General features: G+C 48.5%; 1 protein-coding gene across 1 annotated transcript in view; it reads left to right on the top strand.

Annotated features, from left to right (window-relative positions):
- The window catches only part of LOC116951291 (ubiquitin-like modifier-activating enzyme 1), a 29,696-nt gene that overhangs the window by 10,541 nt on the left and 6,793 nt on the right, over positions 1 to 12,362 (top strand). The window contains exons 9-17 of the mRNA XM_032969811.2: positions 1,117 to 1,257; positions 2,748 to 2,915; positions 3,943 to 4,053; positions 4,434 to 4,514; positions 6,622 to 6,762; positions 7,237 to 7,402; positions 8,064 to 8,260; positions 9,938 to 10,002; positions 11,245 to 11,404. Coding sequence (XP_032825702.2) covers positions 1,117 to 1,257; positions 2,748 to 2,915; positions 3,943 to 4,053; positions 4,434 to 4,514; positions 6,622 to 6,762; positions 7,237 to 7,402; positions 8,064 to 8,260; positions 9,938 to 10,002; positions 11,245 to 11,404 — 1,230 coding nt within the window. The remainder of the gene's footprint in view (positions 1 to 1,116; positions 1,258 to 2,747; positions 2,916 to 3,942; positions 4,054 to 4,433; positions 4,515 to 6,621; positions 6,763 to 7,236; positions 7,403 to 8,063; positions 8,261 to 9,937; positions 10,003 to 11,244; positions 11,405 to 12,362) is intronic.

The raw sequence follows: 12,362 nt of genomic DNA on the forward strand, positions 1-12,362 counted from the left end.
GCAGTAGACCCAACAAAAGGGCTTCAGAGCGCCATGTGGTAAAATGTATACAAAATATAATACATCTCCAGTTCACCTGACATATCCTAGGAAATTAGTACATTTTTAGTTTCTTTCTAATTGGGAGTATCTCTCCAGTTCTACAAGGCAGAGCGTTCCAAATCTGAGGGCCAAGGACCAAAAAAGCCGGAGCTCCGAAATGTTTTTTTTTTCCGAAAGTGTGGCTTACAGAGGAGCCCGGTCACGGAGTGTGAGAACCTCAAACTCCTGGAAGGATTGTAAAGCTGCAGTTTATCGGTCAAATATTTAAGGAAAATGCTGGAAGAGTGCTTTGTGAATCAAGCACAGTAATTTTAATTGTGCAAGAAGCTCATTTGGAAGCCAGTGTAGGTACATGAAAGTTTGGGAGATTGGGTCCCGACGAAAACGACCAGTCGGTAAAAAGTCGTGCACAGGAGTCCTGAATGCTCTGCGGTAGTTTAACTCGACACAGTGGAAGACCCACGTACAGGACATTGCCAAAGTCGAGACCATATGTTACAAGGGCATTCAGGAAGGTCGTATTTCCATCAATGAGCTTATTTCATATATACATTATTTAACATGTAAGGGTGGAGTGGTGGCGCAGTGTATACCACACAGCGGCTACGAACCTGGCGACCTGAGTTCGATTCCAGGCAATGGCTAATGTCGGTGAATTTTCTAACGTCGGTTTAAAGGCTCTGCAAAAATGGACCATTTTTTTAAAATTTAATAAAGAGCATGCTTTAACTTCAGCGTTCAACACAAGCCTACTGCAGCTTTAATATATATTTTTAAGATAACAAACGTTAACCCTTTCCCGTTCCGAGAGATCTGCAAGTTGCAGGGTGGGTGTCCCGTTCACCGCTGAATATTGGAACGTGCAAGCGGTTAGCGTTATATTTTTTTAGAGAGGCGTAGCGCCATTGTTTTTAAAGACATTGTACCCACCGCAGAGAACTTTAGCGACACCACCACGTTCTACGATAGATGACGTACACATAAGTAATCGGAATGAGTTAAAACACAAACCTACGAGTGATCACTTGAGCGTCATCGCATTCAGAGTGTTGTCCTTGTCTGTCCCCTGTGCAGTTGCCTTTGCAAGAAGCTCTGGTGAGGCCCAGGTTTCAGGAGGGATGCGACCAGACTGTGGCCCTCACCCTGCACAAAGCTTTCCAGGCCCTGCACAGGTTTCAGCAAAAGCAGAACCGTTCGCCACGCCCGCACAACCAGGTGCGTGCGGCAATCGCACGCAAGTCGCTCGCCTCATCTTCTCGCATCACCATCATCATTATTATTATTCTCCCGATTATTTTTACCCTCCCAGTTACGGTGCTATCAGCGTCATCCCCGCCCCCACTTCCCGGTCCCCACCCTGACGCCGGTATATTTGGAGTTTGCATGTTCTCCTTATGGTTTGCTGGATTTTTATCCATGTCCTCTGGTTTTTCCCACCACATTTAGAATCGACATGCGTTTAGAGTATTTGGCTGCTATACATTTCCATGTGATGAGCCACTTCGTTGAGTGATCATTTGTGGCCAGATCGCTTATGAAAAAGAGCTACCTGGGAAAATAAAATAAAATAAAAATGTTTTTGAAGAATGTTGAGTGGAGTGGTGTTACATTGGTAACAGTGGTAAGCGCGCTGCTGTGCTATGAACCCGGCCACCCGAGTTCGATTCCTGGCCACAGCCAACATCAGTGGCGAGCGGTGCCCAAACCCGCCTTAACCAATACTCCATGCGGCAACCTGCACTGACAAGCGTGGTGAAGTATGGTAAAAAAAAAGCCAAACCGACATGGCGTGGGGAGGCCTTCATCTGCTGGCGGATTGAGAAGGGCTGGAAGGTATTTTTATGATTTGACATTTTTAGAAAAGTTTATAAAAAGGGAGGCTGAGCCCTCAGCAGGGCGGGGAGCCAGGGGGAGGGGCGCTAAGCCCCCCTATGAACTATAAAACAATATACTATATTTTATAACGTAATGCCCACTGAGCTGCATAGCTTTACTACCCGGTTTCACCCGGGACTTGGATTCTTGTCTTGGATTAATAGACGGCCTACACGGAGGGCTGGGGGGGTGATGCGTGACGTCAGCAGGCACGCTGCATAACGCTGCCGCATGTGGGTGACATCACAGATGTGACGTCACCGCTCACTTGCCGTGCAAAATATATCCATTATTGCGCCCCCCCCCCCCACCCAAAATACAAAAGTCTGTTTTTATACTTTTTGCATTGTGTACAGTCTGGAAGCTACCCACATGCCAAATTGAAAGTTTGTTGCATGTCGAGAAGTATGCTAAACATTTCGAACAGACGCACATATTCACATATTTCCCTTTTATATATATAGCTTTTCAGATGCTACCTGGCCACAAATGATTGCTCGACGAAGTGGCTTATCTTGTGGAAATTTATTGCAGCCAAATACCCTAAAAGCGTGATGTTAATTTTAAGTGTGAAGGGTAATACCGGAGGACCCGGAGTAAAATCCACGCGAGCACAGTGAGAGAGACACACAAACTCCAAATATACAGGTGTCAGGGTCGAGATCGAACCCACGACCTCCTGTAAAGCAGGCAAGGTAGTTAACATTTCAGCACCATGGTGCCCCTCTCCCTGCCCCCCCCCCCCCCCACCTCGACACCACAGGACTGAAGGGGACCGTCTCAATCTTGACATAAACCAACACGTTGTTGCCGCTCCCTTCTGCCCCAAGGCTGACGCGGACGAGGTTGTGAAGGAGAGTGCAGAGGTGGAGCTGGGGGTGGAGGTGGGGGTGGAGCTCCAGGAGGGGCTGGTGCGACGACTGGCGTTCACGGCCCAGGGAGACCTGGCTCCTCTCAACAGCTTCATCGGTGGGGTCGCCGCGCAGGAGGTCATCAAGGTGCATACGTTTCGTTTGCCTGCAGGCGTCCATCTGACTGCCTTTTAACTATCCCAAGAACAGGGTTTAGGAATAGATGACGAAGCTTTTTCCCCGTTGCAGCACCAACGTTTTGGAGCAACCTTGTTTTGTCCCTGAACATCGTAAATCTTCCTTCGAAAAATATCCTGAAGCAGAAGATTAGTGCTGGATACAAGCGCATTTTCAAATGTGATTTGTAACTTTTATCCTTACCAGTGTACTGATAGTTCAATTATAATGCGCAGTTGTATTGAGGGACTGCGAGTTGTCTGTGAATGTTCTTGCTGTTGTTTTCCTGCCTTGCCCAAGCTTGGGAATTGGAGTACTTAGGCAATTTCAACTTATTTTACTTATTTATTTTTAGTGATTTGCTTTCCTTTCCTACACTTTCAGCTCTGATCGTTTTTTTGTATTGTATGCTGTTGCAGCTTTCTGAGCAGCCCCTGCTGGACATCTGTGAATACGAGTTTTATAGCTCCATAGGATAGCTCAAGGATAAATAAAGATTCTGATTTAGCAGTCCAGGGTTGGGAAAACCTCTTCCTTACTGAGGGCCGATTAGGACTTTTGGACACCTTTGGTGGGCGACCATACGTTACCACATATCTCGGTCTTGTCCAACAATAATAATAGTTTGTGAATTAACGTGCGTATTGACCGAGTTTAATTAACGTGCACTTGCAGTGACAGAGGTGGCTTCACCTTATCTATGGGTGTGTGTAAATCCATGCCCAGCGTGTCACAAATGGTGATAACTTCATCAAGCCCTGTCCGTTACCTCCCGTCCAGCGGCACACGTGGGGACAGAGGCGAGACCATTTTTTTCCCTCCCACTAATCTGTTGTTATCCGATTAGTCGAGTAATCGAAACAGATAATCAGTGGTGTGATCGATTACTTTTATCATGGGATTACATCCCAGGTTTAATTAATTTGGGTTGCAGTTGGTCGCAGAGGTGAACTTGAAACTGTGCGTGTGTTTGCGGCAAACTCTCTGCATCTCCTAGGCCTGCACGGGCTCTTTCATGCCGCTCAATCAGTGGATGTATTACTCGGCGGCAAAGTGCCTTCCCGATGAGTGTGCGGGCACCGTGGACATGGAGGAGGCCTGCAAACCGGTATGTTATCTGTGTGTGTGTGCATGTCATCCACACTCGGGGGTTCTCAAAAAATGTTCACGGTACCTATCGCAATTGTGACAACCAAGAGTGGTTGGTGTTAAGCCAACCGTGGTCAGTGTTGAATGCACAAATGGTCGGGTGATAAAATACGAACGGCCACTGTAGCTCCGTATCCACCCTTGTAACTGTTGTAAGAGTTACTCTGGACCCTGTAAACACTACGTATGTACGTATGTTAAAGTTCTTTCGCATTATTATTATAACAAACTGCTCATGTTTGTATCGCTCACTCTTACCCATATCGTGCCCTTAATCTGTTTGTTGACTCTGTCACCCTTTCCCCCACCCGTGCACCTTGATGCGTTTGTTCTTTGCAGACGGACAGCCGCTATGATGGCCAAATCGCTGTGTTTGGAAATAAATTCCAGGAAAAACTTGCTTCCCTTAAGTACTTCTTGGTAAGATTCAGTGGAACGGTGACGGTAACTATCTGGGTGTGTAGGTGGTGCAACTAAACTTAATCTAAAAAAAAATCATTTTACTAGGTAAGGCCCACTGAGCTATGCAGCTTTTTTTCAGAAGCGACCTGGTGACAAATGATAGCTCAACGAAGTGGCTTATCATGTGGAAATATAAATCAGCCAAATACCCTTAAACGTACTTTCCAAAATGTGGAGGGAAAAACCAGAGGCCCTGGGGAAAAATCCACACGGCCACGGGGAGAGAGACATGCACACTTCAAGTATGCAGGCGTCAGGGTCGGAATTGAACCCACGACCTCCTCCATACCAGGCGAGGTAGTTAACATCTCACCACCGTGGCGACTGCACTGGGGCCCACGGAACAGGGAAGGGGGGGGGCCCAGGTACAGGGCTACAAAAATGGGGAGGGTAAACTGGACAAGGGGCCATTTCATGCCTTGCACCGGGGGCCCATGCTGGACATACTACATTACTGCGATAACATGGATTATCAGAAATAACTTCACTTACTGTGGAAGTCCCGTAAGAACTCATAAATGTTTATTCAGTTGATCGTATCAACATTTTTTTCGTAAGCATTCAATCAAAAGTTTTTTCAAGGACCCAGAATGCAGTTGGAACATCACAATGAGGGAGGGACAACACGTAGCGTATAACAGGCCGGGCGTAATGCACCCTCATAATTCGGGAATGAACGAGAGCATCCGGGCTCGCCGGTAACGATTGGGAAGAATGTATTCAAGGGGTAGGGAGGAAAATTTGAACGAAAAGAGGGGGTGGTCGGGGACAACCCTTGTTATTTAAATATTACATCGAGATGCAAGCCCCAGAAAAAAGAAACGCAAGCTACTTTTGTTTCATCAAAACAACATCGATCCACTTAGTGGCTCTCGCGACGCACCGCACGTTGTGACGGCATCGCGGTGAGTTTTCAGATTTAACTTTTTTTGAGGACTTTAAGTGATTTCAGCATTTTCTGTTACGGCTAACAGGTCCAACTTGGAACGACGTAGCCTGCTGCCACAGTTAACGGATCTATACTTGACGATGGTATCCTGTCATGACTGCTGACTTTCCGATTGGTGACCTGCTTTGTTTGCAACGCACGGTTGTCTTGGAGCTGCTGACACCATCTCGCGTCGTAGACGCATACGCCAACCCATATACTCATTCATTGGCTGAAAACATCTCAATCTAAGCGCCTCCACGTGTGCCGATGACGCCGCGTTGTGAGATGCAGTTGCATAAATGGTGCTGCTATGTAAACACTTGATTATTGTTGTGTAGTACTTGTTGACACCAAGGGGAATTTTAGAACCAGACGGAGACGAGGATTCTTACTTAAGGCTGCTTGCCATTTATTCGCACTCCTACACACTCTGTCCACTGCACACTCACTGGTTGGTTGCACTCTCTGCACTCGACGCTTACACCCGTTATGGCGCACGTCAGAACTCTGTCCTTTACACGGACATCCCTTCAGCTATCTACGCCCCGGTACGGCTCCCCTTTGTCTACCCCACTCGTCTGCACCGGGCGGGGGTTCATCCAACACCGCCCGGCGACGAGGTGAAACCTCTACATCTCGAGCCCTTCTTCGGCGGCGGCTGGGATGTTGTCCATGCAGGCTCTCGTTCCTCTGCCAACGGTGACGACTTCACTCTCCCTACGGCGACAACGCCGCCGTCACGGGGTCCCCCTTAAGTAGCCCTTGGCGGCTCCTCTCCCTAGCTCAGCCCCGCCCTTGTTTCACGAAGGCACCCCCCCCCCTTACAGCACCCGTGACATGACGTCATTCTCCGCTGTCAACTCGCTCGCACCTCCCTGTGTACGCTCCCTCATGGTTGCACACTCTACTCCTCTACATTATTATTTAAAAGCTTTTGCTGTCACCCCACCATTGCACGCTCCTTCTCGCCGGGTGATTGCTACTTTCAATTATCGTTTCTCATTAACAGTTTGCGTTACACAACTTTGGTTCCGTGAGATGAGGGCCGTAAATATATGTATTTTTTTGTGGTTGCATATTTCTTTGAATGCATGCCCACGTAACCCAATGCAAGGGCTCCCCTTTTTGTCCCAGGTGGGTGCTGGGGCCATTGGCTGCGAGCTGCTGAAGAACTTTGCGATGATGGGACTGGGTGAGGTGACTGTGACCGACATGGACAACATCGAGAGATCCAACCTGCATCGCCAGTTCCTCTTCCGGCCTGGAGATGTCAAGGTGCCTTTTGTGATGGACACGTGTGAAGTTAGACCCACGACGTCTCTGGTTTTCCATTGCGCCATCGACGCAGAAAATTCCATGTAAACAACACAACCACATAGAATAATAAATAATAAAAATAACAAAAGTAATACGTAAGTTTATATTGTACCCCAAATGAAATTACACATCTCAAAGCGCGTTTTTTTTGCCTAGGGTATCCCCTAATGGCAGCTTGTCCCTTACATGGCACAAGGTGAACAGAGGACAGACTACATGTAGTATACATCATAATGTCCATCCAAGTGACTTATAGCATCGCGCAGCCTGCAAGGACACGCTCGTTTCTATTCCGTGGCCCGCCAGAAAATAGGAGTTCGAGAACCCTCCCTGGTGGACACCGGAACACGTGCTCGTCCCAGAAGCTTACCCTGCCCATGCCTCTGTGCGACCTCCGCCCCCGTGCCCTAACGCCCACGGTGTTGCCAACAGAAGCCAAAGTCGGAGGTGGCGGCGCGCGCCGCTAGCGAGATGAACCCCGATGTGCGCATCACCCCGCACAGGCTCAGCGTCGGTCCGGCATCGGAATCCGTTTTTGGCAAGAGCTTCTTTGACGAGCTGGACGGCGTGGCGACCGCCCTGGACAATTTCGAAGCACGTGAGTGGAGGCTGGGGTCACTGTGAATTGTTTTATTATTATTGTAAAAAAAAATGTGGAGCTTATCCACAAGGTGGCTCGAGGTGGTGTGAGCTGCCTCGCAATCAGAAAGGTGTGATTTCAAATCCCTGGTTGGGGGTTGACTCAGCCCATCACCTCTCCGGGGCTTGATAAAACGATGACCAATTTGTGGGGAAGTCAACAGTGGTTATCCTGTGGATATGCTCAGCCCTGCGACAGGAATTTGCTATTGCCACTACTGGCTCTGCAGGGCTGTAAACAGGAGATGCCTCAATGCTGCTCATTTGAGCAGGAAATCATTATTTTGACTTAACTATTTTTTATTTCACCAGGTAAGGCCCACTGAGCTGTGTAGCTCTTTTTCAGAAGAGACCTGGCCAGAAATGACAGCTCAATGGAAATGGCTTATCACGTGGAAATGTATAGCAGCCAAATACTCTAAACACACATTGATTAAATATGTGGAGGGGAAAACCGGAAGACCCCGAGTAAAATCCACGCGACCACGGGGAGAAAGACACGCAGACTCCAAATACACAGCAGGCGTCAGGGTCGCGATCGAACCGGCGACCAGGCGAGGTAGTTAACATCTCGCCTCCACAGCGACTTCCACGAACGAGCGTGCGCGATCTCTTCCCAGGAGAGTACGTGGACAGGCAGTGCGTGAATCACCGCAAGCCTCTGCTGGAAAGTGGCACGGAGGGGCTGGAGGGCAGCGTGCATGTGGTGGTGCCATTCCTCACGCAGTCCTACGGCTGCGTCGCTAACCCGAGGAAGAAAACCATCCCTTTGTGCAGCGTGCGCAGCAACCCCAGCACCACCGCGCACACTCTGCAGGTACGATGAGCACTTCGTCATCATCGTCATTCTCATCATCATCCGGCCGGCCGGTTCAGCGGTAAGTGGCTCGCATTCTGAGGGTTGCTGGTTTATATTTTGGATGTGGGAAGAGTTGGGGGGGGTGGAAAGGTTGACTCAGCACATCCTCCCTACAGGATTGCTGCAATGGTAGTTGTCCTACGGGGAACCTCGCCACCGTCATAGGAATGTGGACTTTACACTATTGAGACAAATTACCCAGTCCCTGTCCACTTCCAACAACAGTCTCCACGTAATTGTCCGAGCATCCCAAGCAAGGTTCTCTTTAAAAAGAAACGTGCCAAGACTCGGTGAGCCTTTTCTGGAAGACAGTTACAATTAGTTGATGAAGTTGGCTCCCAGGAGTGGTCAGGAGCCTGTTTGGAGCCTTGGAAATGATAAGAGAGCTTATAAGTTATTATTATTATGGATGACCAGGTGGCCCAGAGATCAGAGTGGTGAGTTGGCACTGCGGAGTTCCTGGGTTTGAATCCGGGTTGGAGTCGCCACGGTGGCTAGATGTTAACTACCTCGCCTGATCTACAGGAGGTCGTGAGTTCGATCCCGACCCTGACGCCTGCTTTATATTTGGAGTTTGCATGTTTATCTCCCCGTGGTCGCGTCGACTTTTCTCCGGGTCTTCCGGTTTTTCCCTTTTACATTTACAATCTGCTATAAATGTGCACATGATAAGCCACTTCTGTTGAGCTATCATTTGTGGTCAGGTTGCTTTTGAAAAAAACCTGTATAGCTCAGTGGGCCTTAACAGGTAAAATAAAAACATGTTTCTTATTTTATAGTTTTAACTGGATTCTCAAGTGTACTGAGTTAACAGTCTTAGTTCGGTCAACAATGGCTGCACACGCAAAAAAAATAATCTTGTTAAATTTGAATTTTCATTCACGTTGGCTAAATTTACATATTTGTTTTTAAATTCGACAAATATTACTCTCTGTGGCAGGGTGGGTGGAAATTACTGTGTCATAGTGTCGATAAGATATCACATGAACAGCTTTTGGAAGTGATTCTGTGGACATTATTCCGTGGACAAATTCTATAACATGGGACGTTGCACTGCAGTGTGGGAATATCCAAATGGATTCCTCACATCAGAGCGTGACACCACTCGCACAGTCGGGAAACAGATACAAATTGGGGACAAAAACGTGAAAAAAATGGTCTGCAGTGAAGTGCCGTTGAAAATGGGGTAGCTCCAGTGCCTGATTAAGCTAGTGCGGGGCCTGTAGCATATGTTATAAAGGGGCCCTAAATATAAAAAAAAACAAATATTAAAACACAAATTTGGAACTTGCACAGTAAAGTAATAATATTTTTTCACTTGCTACACAGCCAGATAATGCGACAAATCGCTAACCTTAAACACCCAGTCATTCATAAAAGTTGAAGGCAGTATAGTACTATAGTAATAGAGCAAGTGCAGAATCACTGAACCGGAATTGATAGCTTGAAAGCATTTAGCGCGGGGCCCTTGAAAGTGCGGGGCCCGTAGCAACATTTGCTACTTGTGCTGCTACTGGGATCATCCGGCACTGGGTCGCTCGCAGGTCTCGCGTCAGTGAGGGGCAGCCCTCTCGATCCCTGTCTCGCTTGCCACCCCTAATCCCCTTATCCTTTAAACCCCTTGAACCACTGCAGTGGGCGAAGGAGGAGTTTGAGGAGCTGTTTGCGGTCCAAGTGAAACGTGCCAAGGAATGCGTCCAGTAGGTGGAGAGGCTCTGCATTTATGGCATTTTACACAAGCACAATCATTACCTCTCGCACGCACGCACGTGCAAACGAACACACACACACATGCATAGTGCCCCAGCAAGGGCAGGGTATGTACCAGTGTTTGTTGAACTTCTTTCGCACTGTACATAGCCAACTGTGCTAATCGGAGGTGCGGGACAGGGTGAGGCAGGGTGAGGCAGGGTGGGGCTGGGTGTTGGCAAGGTGGGGTGGGACAATGCAGGATGGGCATGGATGGACAGGGTGGGGCAGGATGGGATAGTGGGGCAAGGCGGGGCATGGCAAGGCAGGGTGGGGTAGGGTGGGATGGTGGGGCAAGGCGGGGCATGGCAAGGCAGGGTGGGGTAGGGTGGGATGGTGGGGCATGGCAGGGCATGGCAAGGCAGGGTGGGGCAGAGTGGGATGGTGGGGCAAGGCGGGGTATGGCAAGGCAGAGTGGGGCAAGGCGGCCGCCCCGGGCACTCCTCTGGCCTGAATGGGAAACCGAAATGTTGTAAAAGAATAAATCAATGGTGGTGCTGGTGCCACAGCAGCTGAAAGGAGGGGGTGTTAGAGGACGGCACATTGTCGCTGGCACCATGTCCAGCTATGGTTTTGCACACACACACACATATAGCAATCACTGGGTTTGTTATAAATATAAACAGCTATCGTTGTTTACCATTTTCCCTTAGTGACTTTGCTTGCTTGTTCATTCATTACATTTCATTTGACCAAATCGCCCAGAATGTGCCCCATTCCGTACGATCGTATAAGCTAAGCAGGTGTGTGAGCCTGGATAGTTAGGTGCGTGGCTGCTGTGCATGACAGGTGTTTTAGGCAGGCAGGCAGGAATACTTGGTGGGCAGTGTGGAAAAAATCCATCATTGCGTTGCACTTATACGGATGGTCCCAGATCTCCGCTCCGCACATTCACAAGCACCGCCGCACCAACCAGCGTGGCGAACTTCGGTCAAGCGATCACCACCCAACGCCCTATGACCATCATGGCTTGGGGAGGCCCCCATCCAGCAGTAGAATTGACAACAAACGGGTAGCTGTGCAGGTACACGTTGAATATTCTTTTTTTGGTTTAACACAGGTTTTAGCGACCACCAACATTATCCATAAGAGAGCTTTTTTATGGGTTAGATCGCGTGGATATAAATGTGTCGTTCTAAACCTGCCACCACCCAACACAGCCAATTGTTTTCTTTTTGTTAACGTCCCCACAGAAGTGTGCAGGCTCTTGGGGAGAGGGTACATTCCCTTTCACTTGGGCAGGCGAGTGGAGGCGACGCCGGCCTGGAGGGGTGTGTGGCGTGGGCTCGGCATCGCTGGCTACAATGCTACCACGACCACCGGATACCGGCGCTGCCGCCAGCGACGATAACGGTACCAGTTCACACGCCCGCTGCCTCTCATCCAATGCTGCATTGTTCATTCACTCCCTTTACCTCTTCTTGCCTGTTTTTTGTCATTTTTTTCATGTGTTTTATTCCGATTGTGCTTATAATATCATAGAATGACGTTGTCTGGGTGGATTTTAGTTTCTTAAAATAAAATAAAATGGGGTTTCTTTAATTTCGCATAGTTAGTCGAGCGGTTTATTACCATGAATAATCTCGTCAAACATTTTGCAAAGCGGAAACACCCTCTCTCTGGCAGAAAGGATACTGGCAGCTAGCAAAAGAAGAGATGTAGAGGGAGACACAGATCATCCTCTTGTAAAGCAACAACCGCGATTTCACATTGAGGTGGTTAATGAGCCAGATGATTGCGTCAGGAGTAGCGGAGGTAGGCATCGCTGTCGTGATGCGCTCTTCGTGTTTCCGAATCGGGCATTGAGTCGTTATAAGTCCCATGAACAAAGACCGAGGTGGATTGATATTTTAAAGAATGCCATTGATCACAAGGGTCCATGTGTGACTGAAGTAACACAGTGGTGTATCTGTCATTTTCTGTAAATGCTCAGAAATCTGACCTTTTCACCCATCCGCCTATACCCCAGTCTCCAGTCAGTCGGATATGGGACAATGTACCATGTGTATAATTTACTTGTGTGTGTACATGTGTGCACAGTGGTAGAGCAGCGGCTAGTGTGCTGCGCCACGAACCCAGCGATCTGAGTTCAATTCACGCTGATGGCCAACACCAGTGACGATTATCTGAACCGGTCCTGGGTCTCCATTAGTTCGACTCAACCTCAAATGAGTATAGCCAATGCAGTGTCTTAAACATCGGCACTAGGGATACAAAGGTTTGGTGGGCCGTAATATTATTGGCCACCCACTTGCTCGGATGCCGTGCCGGCCTTCATATAAGTGCGACTCGCTAACAGCAGTTGCCCCAA

This window comes from Petromyzon marinus, chromosome 42, assembly GCF_048934315.1.
Source record: "Petromyzon marinus isolate PM22_M1 ecotype Great Lakes invasive population chromosome 42, UKy_Petmar_22M1.pri1.0, whole genome shotgun sequence".
Lineage (NCBI taxonomy): Eukaryota > Metazoa > Chordata > Hyperoartia > Petromyzontiformes > Petromyzontidae > Petromyzon > Petromyzon marinus.